This window comes from Cariama cristata, unplaced genomic scaffold, assembly GCF_000690535.1.
Source record: "Cariama cristata isolate BGI_N322 unplaced genomic scaffold, ASM69053v1 scaffold34184, whole genome shotgun sequence".
NCBI classification, from domain to species: domain Eukaryota; kingdom Metazoa; phylum Chordata; class Aves; order Cariamiformes; family Cariamidae; genus Cariama; species Cariama cristata.
In genome coordinates this window covers 1-14,967 of record NW_009614076.1, presented here as the reverse complement: position 1 = coordinate 14,967, position 14,967 = coordinate 1, and the positions used below count along the sequence as shown (strand labels likewise).

Genomic DNA, 14,967 nt, shown 5'->3' with positions numbered 1-14,967 from the left:
TAATTTTCAAAAGAAAACACCTTTATCAATTTCTCTTAGCGCTTATTTCTTATGGACTTGGTGAAGAACTTAATTTAGTTCATTCAGTGATACTACAGAATTGGTTAAAGTGCTGTAGAAAGAATAAAAATCTTTTGCATTTCTTTATTAAAAACGTTTTTTACTCTTCTTGAAACTTGCCTTCAGTAATAATTAACTCAAATGTTTAAAATTGATGGAACAGCATTAGCAAGAAACAGCTGATTATCTTAGAGGGCATTTATTAAAATATTTCATGTACTTTGCCAAAGTACTGTGCAAGAAAAGCTTATCTATGCCCTATGTTGGACAATCTCATTTGTCATCTTCTGCTTTTTCCTTTAGATATTGCCTCTCCGTACGTCAGGTGAATAAAATCAAAGAGTTGTGTGGCATTGGCAGTGTTACCCAAAATTTTGGAGAGTTCATCCTTTGACAGTGTCACTAGCTCCGCAATGCTTTTAACATGGTTCATTAAGGCACGGCAGTTTTTTGCATTAATACCTGGCATTTTTAATAGAAAGTCCTGAGGACCTGGGTTATACTTGTCTGACTCGGGAAGAATTTCAGAATCTGCTGTGACAGCCATTGCTGTTTCTGCATCAGGTTGGGGATGGTTTTGTTTTAACTCTTCAAACAGTTCAGCAGTAGCATGGGGAGAGGGACACCACAGGATACGTAACTTTGGGAAATGGAGTGTAAGAAGGGTTAGTTTAGAAGTAACATCATTACTGGAAATTTCCTGATGTAGAGAGCCTCGTGGAATCAAGGAGAAAGATTTGTTGGGATCAAATTCAATCAGGAGAATTGGTCGCTTATAGTAACGGGACATAGAAATGCATTGTGTATACAGTCTTCCATTATTTAAGGAACCAATCAGATCACTGATACTTTTCCGCTCTACACAGATATCAGGAGTTAAAATATAATCTCCAACTTCCAAAGTAACAGGCTCAATGTCAATCCCACGACGATGAATGAGTGACGGAAGCTCACTACGAAATTCCCGCATATCCACTATTACAGTTTGCTGAACACTCTTCTGTTCCTGTCCACCTACAGAGCAAAATAAATACAGTTAACCTAATACTGTGACCTCTGACTCTGGTTGTATAGTTTTTCTGTGTGCTGCCAATGCTTCTGTAACGGATGGAATTCACATCTCAGATTATACCTCAAATTCAGCACTATAATAAACCCAGACTTTATTTAATTTTTCACTCTTATAGAGAAAAATCAGTTGCCAAATTATATACTGTAGTTTATGGAGTATGCTCTGCAGTTTAATAGAATTATCACGCTACCTGCTATAAGATTTGTATATATGTTTGTATATATCACAATGAAATACGTTAACCTGCAGATGAAAATTATTTAAATGCATCAGGAAAATCTTTAAAAAGCTGCCTGCAGAACAAGATAATGAAGCTGATCCTTTTTATTTCCAGCTGTTTCCCACAGAAATATAGCATTTTATTGTAGGAGTTATACTTTAGCTTTTAGAGATCTGTAGAAGGACACATGAAGAGACTGCAGCATCAAGGCCACAAAAGACATAACAGCAAAGATTAGAGAGCATATGGTAAAGGAGAGCAGGATTACAAAAATGACAGCAAAGAAAAACAGGGGCAGAGCTGTAAAGATGAAAAGAGAGTATACGTGTCAGAGGAAAGGAAGAGGAATGTGGTTAGAACTGCAACAAACGGAAAAAGATGCTTTATTGCAAAGAAAGTAGACAAAAACCACAATCTGCGGTTGTTTACCCAGGCAATCTGTTCTGCCAAGATCAAAAGAAGTCCCCAACATTTACTAGCTCAAGGACAACCCTGCCTTTGACTATCTGTAGACTTCAGTTTTAATGTTTTAATTTCTCTCCACCTCCCTACAAGCAATGCTAGACAGACTCATAACCATCAGGCTGCCTAGAAACAATCCAAATGGTATCTGTCTTAATGGTAAAATACTTCATTAATCTGTATTTTCTTTTCAAAGAAAAACCTAACTCATTGCCATTGCACAGACAGAGGTAGATGTAGTAAGGGAGATAATGTTTGTTTACCATCAAGACTGCAGAGTTAATGTGCAATGGTTCTATGACCCAGATGCTTTGGATGGGATTTAGTTAATAGGTCTTTCTCAAAGCTTAGAGCTGCAAGCCCAACTTCAGGAACAGCTCACCTGCTTTGCGTGTGTCAGTAGAAACGGAGGCAGGTTTAGCATCTCGTATTAGGTCTAAGTTTGTTTCATCTCTTCCTTCTCTTTCTTCAGGAATAACCATGCTGGCCTTCTCTCTAAGGAACCACAAACAAAGCAACAGTAAAAACTGCTGTTATTTAAGAAAAATAGATCCAAATACTTTAATATCCTTCAGTCAGATGTAAAATTATATATCATTTAATACTAATTGCAAACCTGATCGGAAATGTTGGGCTAGATGCTGTATTTTTATTCTCAATTGTTAGCACCTTTTAGCATCTGTTTTTTTTATTTTTTGAACTTCTCAGGGCATATGAAACAAAGGAATTAATGACTAGTAATAGCAGTATAACCTGGTGAGAAGACACTGTCAGTAAAAATACTGTCTTATACAGTCTAAGAAAATAACTGGTTTGTTCCCCAAAATTAGTTAGGTCATAAAAGCCTCAGAAATATCTTAGAAGAAATGTTATCTGCAGACAAAAGCCACATTTACAGAAATGAAATTCATAGACAATTAGGGAAAAATACAAGTGGTGCTGTTTAGCCTTTGAAATTTAATATTAAAAACCCCTTAAATTAATAAATAAAGTATCAGGTGCTTTGAAAAGGAAGGTTTTGACATTTCGTTATTTCTCAATGGGAAAGTTCTTTTAACATCTGAAGAGCAATTGAATTAAAAGTTTATTTAAAGCCTTCACACAGTTAAGAACTTCACTCTATTTAAAATGTAAGCATATAAGGGAATTACATGAAACATTAATAATAAAAGGTAGTAAACTATTTTGTTACCGAATGAGTTTTTCAAAGGCCTCCTTCTCTTTTCTCAGAGCTGTGAGATAACGTTGTTCTTCTGTTGAGCCCCCATATATGAGGAAATAAACCCTGTAAATTTGGAGGAGAAAAAAAAAAGGAAGAGATCACAGAACTTAATATCATGTTAAAAACACCCACAACCAATATTTAAGATTAGTAACAGTGAGTGCCTGACAAATTAGTATTTGCCTTAAAAAAGGCAAGTGAAAAAACACTATCTTTTTCTGTAAAGATATCTTCTATAAAGATATTCCAAAATCAGCAACAAAAATTCTTATACCTAGTGTTGCCTCTTTTCCCAGTGGCAGATACACTTACTGGAATTCTGGGATTCACCCAGAGTGGACTAAGATTTCAGTCAGCCATTCAGTAAAGACACAAAGAAAGTCTAATGGAGAAATTACTTTCTTACTGTTTTTAAAATCTTCCCAGTAGAATATATGTAACAAATTAAAAAAGCTGCAATCATCCTGGGTTAGGAAAACACCACCATCTAAGATTTTAAAATTATGTATTTGTACGAAGAAATCATAAGTTCTACAAAGAACAAGCCATCATTTATCTCGCAGAGATGAACACACCAACAAATTAAGTTTTATTCCGTGAATAGGGATTTATATGGAATGTATAAGAACTAATAATTACCTTAAGGAATTAACTGCCTATAGCTTTTCAGCACAGTCATTTTTTCCAATACATTTTAATTGAGGTACATTTTGACCAACTGATAGGATTTTATTCCTACTACTTTTTTAATGCGGTACATCTCCTAACCCCTACTTGCATGACTGCATCTGGTTTTCCTGCTCTGAAGTGAGGGAATGTGATGCTGGAGGTAGATACAACACATGCTGATTAAGCAATTAAAAATAAATTGTAAAAATAACCCAGTAATTATCCTCATGCTATATACCTTGTGAGCTTTGTCATTTGTACCTGCACTAGAGAGTCCTCACCTGGATATCGGGTACAGACACACTAAATACTGCCGAACCAATTTCCCTTTTTAATCACATTGCATAGATATAAATATTTCACTGGAAAATTACGACTCCTCTGTTAAATTTATGCAAATCATTTTCACAATGTGATTAAACTATAAAGCATTATAATTCAAAAGGTAATCATTTCATATGCCAATAAGTTGTGTTTCAACTGTAGTAAGTAAAGTGTGTTTATTCTAAGACTGAAGAAACTGCTGTAAGTTATTTTCAGAGAGGCAGAGGTATAATTACTCTTTACTGTATTCAAGAAATGCTGTATCAGGCAGCCATATAAATGAAAGAAAATGCAAAACCTCATAGTGTATTAAATTCTAAGTTTTCTGCATTTTTAATTAGGCTGTAATATCTGTTCATAAAAGTGAGTTTTGCAGTTTACAAGTGTATGAAATACATATACACAATGCGGAAATCTTTCTGTCAGCTAACACCAGAACTAAGTATAACTGCAAATACTTCTAATCTTCTTTATCATGTTTTCCTTTACTTGTTTTTCTGCTACAGTTTCTGAATTACTGGTCTTCAGCATGACCAGACATCAGGAAATGTGAAAATTAATTAAATCCAAAATGAAGCTTGTTGTGTAAAAATCATACCTATAGAGACGGTTTAAAATGACACTAAAGCACCTCAAAATGGATCTATTGCAATTAATATCATCTAAGCAGAGGTCTTGTAGAAGATGGAATAAAGTTTGGTTTGTTTTTTTTTAAAAACACACAGCGGTATGTTTCTGCTGTTAAGGGACTAAATACCTGGTGGGAAGTAAAAATTATCTTTTGATTACATCAGACATTATGCTTTTGTTTAAAATTAAGAAGAGGGCTAAACAGGAATTAAAAGGTAGCTAAAGAAAATCACTAGATGCACGTTACGCCTTGACTGCTGAAACTGCACTTTTAATTTTTTCTTTTAAGACTAAAATTACCCTGACCAAGTCAACTTGCCTCAAAGGCTTCCCAGGCCTGCTTGCCTTGTAGATTTCCAGCTGCCGAACAAAAGTTAGTTCTGCATCATATAATATAACATATCTTGGTTCTACTTCATGCAGTACCCGAGTGAGTGCATAGGGATCACTGCAACCCTGCAATGGATGAATAATTGTAAGCGGGTTCTTGAAAATACCGTAGTAACAATCTGAGGGTAAGTTCACATGGAAATTTTCAGGAAAGGTCTCTTCAATACTGCTTTCTTGGGTACTGCTTAATTCTTTGTTATCTTCCACCTCTAACTCCTCTCTCTTTTCCTCCTCAGTTTTCCCTATCATTTGGATTATAGTCTGGTCTTGCTGCTTCTGGTGTTTATTCTGTTTTGAAGAAGCTGTGAGTTTGGCTTTTTTGGCTTGAGGTCCTGTGTCTGGCTTGGCATTTCCTTTGGGCTTGATGGCTTTTCTGTCCTTAATCCACACTTCTCCAGCTTTCTCATCCTTTCCAAAGGTTTTGTTATACAGTCTTGTTAAAAAAGCTTCTGCTCCAGCAATAATATACTCCCTGAGCTGTGCACAAGCTCGGTCATCACTGGCACAAATAAGCACTTGCCCTGCAGTCAAGAAACAGTATCATGTTTATAATCTGTTATGCTGTACTTCTTATCCAGCTACAAGACATCTCTTGAGCAAATTGTTTTTAATGATCCTAGAAGCATGCCTGCCAAATGCCTTTCCATTTGGTTGTCAGTGTTGCTCTGGAATTTCAGGGAGTCTAAATTGCATGACGTTTTGTACCAAACAAGATTAGAGAAGGTTAATGGAAGTTCAACATTCCTTATTCTTACACCATCTAAATTAGTGAGGTTTTCCTTTTGACCATATGAAACGAGGCAGATATAGCATGGATTGAAACATACTTGGATGACTTTTTTTATTTTAAATGTGGAGTAAGAGAAAACTTAATTTAGACCGTTCCAATTTTCAGCCTTTGTCAGCTGTGTTACAGTCTAAAAAATACGTTTCATACAGTATTATTGACATTTGTGGGCCCTGAATAACAATTCTCCACAAGCTGACTCAGATAAACTCCTACAACACTAGGTGAGAGAGCCAGTTCTTATCCAGAGTCAGAACACTGTAGGTGGGAGAAAAGAGCACTTTTTTACCCTTACTATTTCCTAAAATAAAACTTGGTGAAATTTAAGGGGATGAAAAGCCCTAAAATAGGGAAGGCAGCAAAGCAGTTACTTAGAAACACACTTGCCTTCTACTCTCTACCCCATTTAGGTGCATCTCCTGGAAAATCAAATTTTCAGGTGCATGAGAAGAATGTGTGAAACGGAAAGGGCATAAGACAGAACTCCCTTTTGTTTTTGAACCTGAACTTGAGAAATGAGTGAATGGTACCTTGATTATTACAAATTTCCACATTATTAGTTTTATTGGTTTTGAGACTAAGGTATCAGTACAATATTGAAATGCAGGTTAAAATATTTTTTTTTTGTAATAATACTGGTTCTTTCCTAAACAGTATTGCATAGTAACCAACAGCATTTCTCTTTTAGATCAAGAACTAAATAGGAGTTTAAGTACAACTATTTAGTTTTACATAGTTTACATACGTACATAAACTCCTTAAGCCCACAAATTACTAAGTTTCAAAGTAGCTCTTTAATAAAACTACAGCAAAGACTGAGGCTCCTCCTCTCAAAAGTCAAGTAGAAGTAAAAACTAGCTGTACTGTGAAAACTTACATCATTTAGTACTCTCTCACCTGGACCACCAAGGTCTTCACTGTTCTTATTCTCATTTTCAATCTCTTCCAGTACTTCTCGCAAAGCTTCCCATTTTGGGTTACTTTCTAGAACCAATTCCCTTTTCAGTTCTGAAACAAAGAAAGTTGAATACAGCAGCTCTTACAGCCAAAATATCCTTCAGAACTTTAAATTAGTGGTTAGATGTCAATAACGTGATGGTTGTTGGCAAATACAATATTCAACAGCCTACATATGCAACTTGTTATGCTAATGGGTTGGAGAGCACTCTTACAGAAACATTTAAAAATGGGAATAAGTGCTTTAGTGAAGCAAAAAGTTAAAATATTCACTTTCTTGGATTCTGAAACTCCTGGATGTATTTTTTTTTTTTTTTTTTTAGTAAAAGCAACGGCAGCCTCCTACCTGTCCACATAAAATAAAAAAGATTAAGCTAAACACCAATGTAACTCAATAACAATCCCATAAAAGCTCTCCCAACAATCAACTAAGCAAGCTTAGAAGAACCCCTTACTTCTTTGTGACTCTGTCTTATGTTGTTTATCATATGCTTTTTGAACTAAGATTACGTGTCAGCTTATCTCAGCTAACAGATTGAGATCTTGAGCTGTGTACGATCACATAAGGAATCACAGCACAAGTAATAATATGCAAAATGTTTGAAATCGTGTGACACTCTCAAACTTAAAATTAGGAATGATCAGTACCATTTTCCTTCTTTACGTCACTTTTTTCAGAGACTTTGCCTTTCTGATTCAGTTTCTCATCTGCGATGCGATAAACTCTAGCTCGAGCATTTACAAACATTGAAGTACTGGAGTCAAGAAACAGCCAACCTAAAGAGGAAAAAAGAGCGGTAGTAGTTTGACATTTGCAATGTGTATGTGTTTCAACCCTTTGCAGTAAAAGCCCCAAATCTCTCATCTGGAATACCTGTGCTACCTGCTTGCTATGTAATTACTAGATTAATAAAAGACAGAAATGTGATGCAAATCTCACTCTTAAGTAACAGCAGTTAAGTGGGAAGATGAAAGCATTATCTGTCAATAAAAACCTACGTCCTTATGGCTGGTTATATAAAACCTAATTAGATACCTTCATACGTTTGGGAATGTTAATTGAAAATATCAACATTTCACTGTTTCATGCATTAACTTCTATGGTTATTCAGTGTTTACCTGAATTCTCACCAAAAGCTTTCTCACTTGCTTTCAGTGACTCCAGAAGATTAAGGAAAGTGACACAATCATACTGAGTTAGATACAGTAGCAAAGTACGTAGTATCTTCAAATCCTGGACCAAAGATTTTGTCTTAGCTCCAAGCTGATGCCAGAGAGGATCTAAATAGTGACGTATTGTCTAGAAATATAAATTAGAAAGTTCAGGATGTCAAATATATAGTATACTAAACAAAGCTAAGAATGCACTTTTTTCCCCCCTTTGCAGGGAATGCCACTAGTTTCCCAAAGTTATTAAACATACCCAATTAAAGATGTGATAGTGAGGTATTTGTTTTGGTGAGTAACCATTTTTTGCAAAGTTAACATAATATAGATGCCTTTATGTAAAACATTTCAGCAATGAGCAGATGTATATCATTTAATGCTTTCAGTACATATTTTCCCTTCCACATAACGATAAAATACTGGTAAAATAAAAAAAACCCTTATTTTACTGGTACTGGCCTGTGCCTTTAATATCTAGTATCCTTTACTTAGGTAAAGTAAAAAACATTATAATGTCATTTAATTTTCAAAATAAAATGAGTACTACACAGATATGCAAACTAAAGAACATAAGAAAAAAAACCTCCAAATATTTGAAGTACAAGAAGGCCTTACATCAAGATTTAATCACAGGTAACAGATAACCATGTTTCACTATGATGGTTGAAGTTTATGATTTTACCCTACAGAAAGCATATATATGCCAAAGATTGTTATTTTTGGCAGATCTGCAATGCACATACAATTAATGACACATATAATGATTAAAAGATACAATAGATGCATGCATGTGTGTATTATATATTCTATACAGTGCTTCTCCTAATAGAGAAAATAAAAAAAATAAGCAGAAAATTCAAGAGGAAAAAAGGGGGTGGTGTGTGGAAATAACTGCATACTTATCTCTAAAGTATTCTGAGCTGAAATTGCAGCCATCTTTATAATAGTAATAATATAGCAACCATGAATCAGGATGTTCTTACTGTAGCGACTTTGGAAATGAAGGAAAAACAACAATAGCAATACACCAAAAACCCTGCTGAGAACTGTAACATCACCATTACAGATGAACATCGTTTCTCTCCTTGTACCAGTAATAAACATGTCGTGGGAGAATAATCAGTTGCTGCTGGTTATTTATGTAACAAATAACACTTTCGTTTGCACGGCAGACAGTTTGAAGATCTACATCCCTTCAGTTAGACACAGCAAAACAATCAAAATGGTTACCTTGTCAAAAGGTTTACCAATAGCATTTTCTAAAGATAGATCTTCTACTTCAAGAGCTGGATTACAGCGTTTCAGTTCTCTCAGACATGCGTTCAAAATGTCCAGGACTGAAGTCTGGATAGCAAGCATAGCAGGGGTCATTGACACATGTATTTCCACCACTTCAGGTTTATGCTTCTCTAAAAATGAGTTCACTGCTATATGAAATCTAAGAGGAAAACAGCTCATTAAGATTTACATAAATGGTTTGCTTGACCTACAATTATTCAAAAGTTTGTATAAACTACAATTGTTTTAAATGTAAACAAGTAAGCTAATTGCAAAATAAATCAGTTTCTACTGATGTGAAGACTACAATTTTATGAACAGCCTCAGAAAACCATCTGTTCCACAATTATGACTGTAGTCACTCCAGTCATGTGAGCCTATAGTGCTGGTGAATGATCCATGGAAAGTTACTGCACTAGATTCTACATCATTATTACACATAACAAATGTTAAAGTAAACCAAAAAAATTTCCTAAGGGAGAAACTGGAATGAGTTCATAAATCCCTGGGAATCACGTGGATCCCCTAGCAGATTCTGTGACGTTCCTAGCTTCTGATGACAAGCAGCAGGTCCTTGTTAGAACACGGCCCTTGCAGCCAATCCGGCTGTACAGGTACCTAGCTGCTAGCCGATTTTTACTAACAGGACGAGGCCCAGAGAACGCTATGCCTGCTGGCCTCTGAACCTCAATGGGCATCTCCCTTACTGCATGCTGCATGCCCGGGTCTTTTCATGCCTCAGAAGCCAAGAAAGAAAATTTAGAGATCTTCTATTCAACCTTTCCTGTTCTAGTTATGTCCATTTCTACTTCTTTGTGATACTGAAAGAAAGACTGTTAAAGAGTTTACAATGCACAGTTGCAGTATGCTAAGACAGACTGAAACACATTCTAGACTGTACTAAGGGAACAAATGGGCAGACCTCCTGCCCAAAGCAAGAACATTGAATGGGTAATCAGCTAAAGTGCCCAGTTCCATTTGTGGCTCTGCTCCTGAAAGACTTAATGCATGTCACAAACCTGGCAATTTGGTTTCTATCAGTCCTCAAGAAATAATTCTTCATATACAACATACACGTAAAAGAAGATTAAAAAAACCTGATATGTTGAAAGAGATCCATGGAGTTTCAACACAGCTGGAAACAAATACCTCCATGAATAGCAGAACTAAGAGACTGTATTCCTGTTACTTCGTGGCTTAAATAATCTGTTTAGTATTCCTGTTACTTCGTGGCTTAAATAATCTGTTTAATAAGTGAAGTTTTTCTTAAGCTATTACAAATGTCACTTTCTGCTGTCATTTCTATTGGTTAAAAGGACAGCTATACCATGAGGTTCAGTCCCTTATAGATTTAATTTGAGTCTATTTTCAAAAATACTTACAGAAATTCAGCATCTTTAAAACCATTTCTTCTGTCAAAAATTGAATGAAAATTGTTTGGGAATACAAGAGGGAACACAGATCAGCAGTGTGACCACATACACCTCATTTTCTTAGGAACTCATTGTAACATCACTGATCTTTTTTTAAGTTTAACTCTCCAACGAAGTAAAGAGGTTCCTTACCTTGGCCACAGATAAAGCTTCCTGACAAAAAGATTTCTCATCTTCTTTCCACATGGCAAAAGCCAGTGTTAAATGCAACCGCATTATCTGTAAAAGCTTTAATGAAGCCTTGCTTGTTCTTCTGGCGATACAGCCGCAAGATAAATGCTTCCTGACAGGACTCAATGATTCTGTGCGCTTTGTATACTAAAATGCCTGGCAAAATAAAAGGTTTTCGAGTTACAAAAAAGTAAAGAAAGGTCCAATTTTGAATAATTTTTCCTCAAAAATGTCTTATTCTTTTAACATTTTTTTCTTTAATAAATTACAACAGGAATTTAAATCCTTTAAAGTGATGGCTGAACAAAATTTCCGGGGTTCAAACCAACTGATTCCTCAGTTTCAGTACCATGGAATCCCCAAATAACAGAACTGGGTTAACGATGCATCTTTAGCAAAAAAAAACCTTGTGCTTGAGTGGCAGGACTTTTTAGCTTAGAAAATTCTAAGGCAAAACTTGAACTTGAGCCTTTTAAAAGGAGTAAAAGTGAATGCAAGACATAACACACACAACACAGCAAGTTTGGTATGTTCAAGATTGCGATATTTGAATTATTTTGTTAGAGAAGTTCAGGAATTACAGACTTGTCAAGTATGTTTGGTAACAATTCAAGTGTTTACATAATGAAAGAACTTCTGAAGACATTTATTTTGCTTTTCCCCCCTTCTGATATTCATGTTCACACTTGAGGACAGAAAGTACCATCAACTGTATGAGTACACCAGCAATTTTCTTCATGACTATGGGTGTATTAGGAAAAAAGATTTATCATGCACATTTCAGTACAGAGAACTGAAACAATAGTTTAGCTACGTTAAGCATTTGAGGTCAATACTTCCAGGATTTACACTTGACTCCGGCAAGACCTGTTAAAACCAAGGCTTACTTTTTCTCACGCTTAATTGTGTTACACAGCACATTACATTTTTTCACTCTCCCCCTACTGAAGTGAGGCCTATGTGGTACTTTTATCTGTTCACTGCTTCCAGTGGAATAATAAATGCATTTCTAAAACAGAAGCAAAGAACACGAAACGTCACAGGCTTCACCTTGTGCCTACATAAGCTGATGAACTTACAGTGCATTTAATTTCTATAAAAAGTTTCTTCAACTCAGCACACGGACATTGATTTTAAAATGCCTTTGCTTTGTGAATGAAAAAGCATCTGTAAGAAAAAGACTTCCATACAACTGCTAGCAATTCATGATCAAGTCATGGAATAATCCGCTAAAAGGTATTTTTCTATCTAGATATTCTTATATCGCTCCTATGAAGCAATTTTTTCAGGATGTAATAATGATTATACTCATTTCTGAACATCTTCCAGTTTGTCAAGATGCAACTCTGAACGGACATTACAGGAGATACAGAATTTGTAACAGGCCAGTAAGACTATGTTTTTGTCATAATACCTTCCTAGTTTTAGTCAACATTTCTCTGCTTTTGAAGTGAGTTCACACTGCTGCGTAAGCCTTGGTAGAAACAACTTGCCACCGTTTACTACACCAACTTGCATCAGTTTCACTATGCTATTAAGTATATCATTTCTATTTGGCCAAAACCACCAGAAATAATTATTCTTTACTGCAGTGATAATTTCTTGTCCTCATTTAGCTGAATTTATGAGTTCATCAGATGTTAATTCACATGTCATTTTTTTTTTCCACATTGTATACATACATATACATTGATTTTCTAAACAACATTTGTAACACCTAGGAACACTTTTGCTATGTTAACTCCTCAAGAAACACTATTACAAGGTTTTGTTGTGTTGGTGGTACAATTTCACACACCGATAATGCACGTTTCCCATGGAACCACGCGTTACCGAAGTTTTAAATGAAGCAGCAAGTCTATCAAGCTGCTGTCACACTGACCTCTAGTGGCAACGCACAAACTGTAACACTGTGTCGTCCTAGGACAGGACTATTTTTTTTAAAGCTTTACTGTGTTTCTTCTTTTCATATTGACAAAGTCCAAAGGTGTGTTTTCTCTCCCCCCCCCTTCTTTGGTAAAGCAGAAAGGTACAGAGGAAGGAGTCAAAGGGAAGAAGAGAAATTAAAGTAGGTTGCCCAGAAAATGTGTTCAGGGTTTTTTTTAACCTAAAAATATCAGAATTGACAAATCTGGTACCCTTTGGCTCTAGCATAAAACTGTTCAAAATGTTTTACAGGTTACAGCTTGTCATCCATTGACTAAAAGGAAGGGGATACAGCTCTGAAGCAGAAACTTCCATTCTTCTAAGCATTCAATATACTATTATGTTTAGCCATTAAGATGTTAAAATTTAGATAACAGTAAAATATTCTTATATTCCTGGCTCTTAAATATCTATTTTACTAGCTCTCTGGGCTGTAACAGGATTTCCAGCTTAGATAAGAACATAAAACCAACAGTGGTTGGGGTAGAAGGGGAACAGAAGATGAGAAGAAAAATCAACTGTAACAGCTTTCATGTATAACTTCCATATAACAACAAAAAAGGTCACAAGCTATTCCCAAAACCTTTATAGTGATAGTAACAGCGTTACTTCATAACGCTGCTGTTTAGATAGTGTCCAAGGTGTGTCAAGCCAAACATTAGTGAGGTATTGCTATTTTTTGATGGGAAAAATCATCAGGAGTAATTTGTTAATGCAAAAAACCAGGCAGCGTGCATGGTTGATAAAACATGCCATCTAAAATCAGTTTTAATCATAGGCCATTTAATCACAGGCCAGTGTACTATAGACCACAGGACATTATTTCACCAAGTGCAAGCAATTATTCTTCTTTGAAAGTCAGTCTGAATTTTATGTTTCTTATGTCAATGGCATAGTTTAACTGCTGATTTGTTTTCCAGCCACTTACTGATACCAGAAAGCCATATAAATGCATGATCCAGTATCTAAAAATAACATGGATGTTTTCTAATTGTATGATTAAATAAGGCAAACAAGTTTGGAATAAAGAAAATCATTAGAAAGAAAAATCTAAGAACTACATATTTGCTCCTTTTACCTCAGTCTTTGTGGAAATAAAGGAATAATTCTTCAACCTCAATATCGGTTAGTAGAACTCTTCATATAGAATTAAGCTTTATGTATTTTCAAACAGAACAGTCTTATCTTTATTTCATTAAACTCTTACCAGTAATGAGGTTTGCAGGAATTCTGTCAGTAAGGAAATCTACCACAAGGATTCGACTTGTTGCAAAGATGACTCCTCCTTGTGTGTAAAATTCATATCGAGTATTACTTGTAACTTCATTGGTAACACGCCGAGGAAGATGAACAACTCCATCTGACCTCAACTGATCAATAAAATACTCCTAGACCAAACACAATAAAAACACAAGACATCATTGTGGTAACTGATGAAATGGGTGCAAAAACCCCTTAATTATACATACTCTGCTAATTTTGAGGAGCTGTCTGAAACAAATTAAAAGTATAACATATGACCTAAGGAAGTCAGAAGTATCATGATTTTTTTCTTCTTAGATATAATTTGTTCAGTTTCAAACTCATCCAGGTGACTTAAAAATTCATGTATTTTCAGTAGTAGTTAGACAATACTTAAGCAAATATGAGCAACTGACACTCAAAGGAGCTTCCATTTTCTTATATTTTAACAGCTCTTTTTCAGAGAATAGGCAATTTTAATACTGACTTGAGAACAAAGAATTGGGAAGAGATTGTCTTTTAGTCCGGTCACCTGCTGTCACAGACAACTACAGCAGGTAGGTCATATACATCAAGCTGAATTGTATACACTACAGCTGTGATATTTATTCAGCTGTGGTCATTATAAAAAATCCCCAGAACACCACCTCCCTGAGAATGTGAAATCACCCTGAATCCAGGGAAAACATAGTGGCATTTTTCATACAAGCAGGGGCAGATCTGTCAACAAGTTTCACCCCTCATAAGTCTGCTCACTGACTACTTACAGAGTTCTGCTATTTACACTAACGATTTCTGTTGTTTACAAGTTATGTACACAAGCTTATTTTAGCTCGTTGTTATTAGGGCTTCATCGTGCTGCATGAGTAGAAATTCAGACCTTGACTTGACCCTCAGTGCGTCTGGTCTGACAGCTTCTCCCCAGTAAGCGCAAAGGCCGGGGCACCGCGCCCGGGC

General features: G+C 35.7%; 1 protein-coding gene across 1 annotated transcript; it reads right to left on the bottom strand.

The window, feature by feature from the left end:
* Positions 1-340: 340 nt before the first annotated feature.
* ERCC4 (excision repair cross-complementation group 4) lies at positions 341-14,156 on the bottom strand (the record flags this gene model as incomplete). Its single annotated transcript, XM_009699274.1, is given in 11 exon segments — positions 341-1,074; positions 2,197-2,309; positions 3,007-3,099; positions 4,979-5,570; positions 6,734-6,844; positions 7,442-7,570; positions 7,913-8,093; positions 9,191-9,398; positions 10,804-10,846; positions 10,849-10,998; positions 13,976-14,156. Coding segments are annotated over 11 exon segments (2,535 nt in total), but the record flags the coding sequence as incomplete, so codon positions are not given.
* Positions 14,157-14,967: the final 811 nt, after the last annotated feature.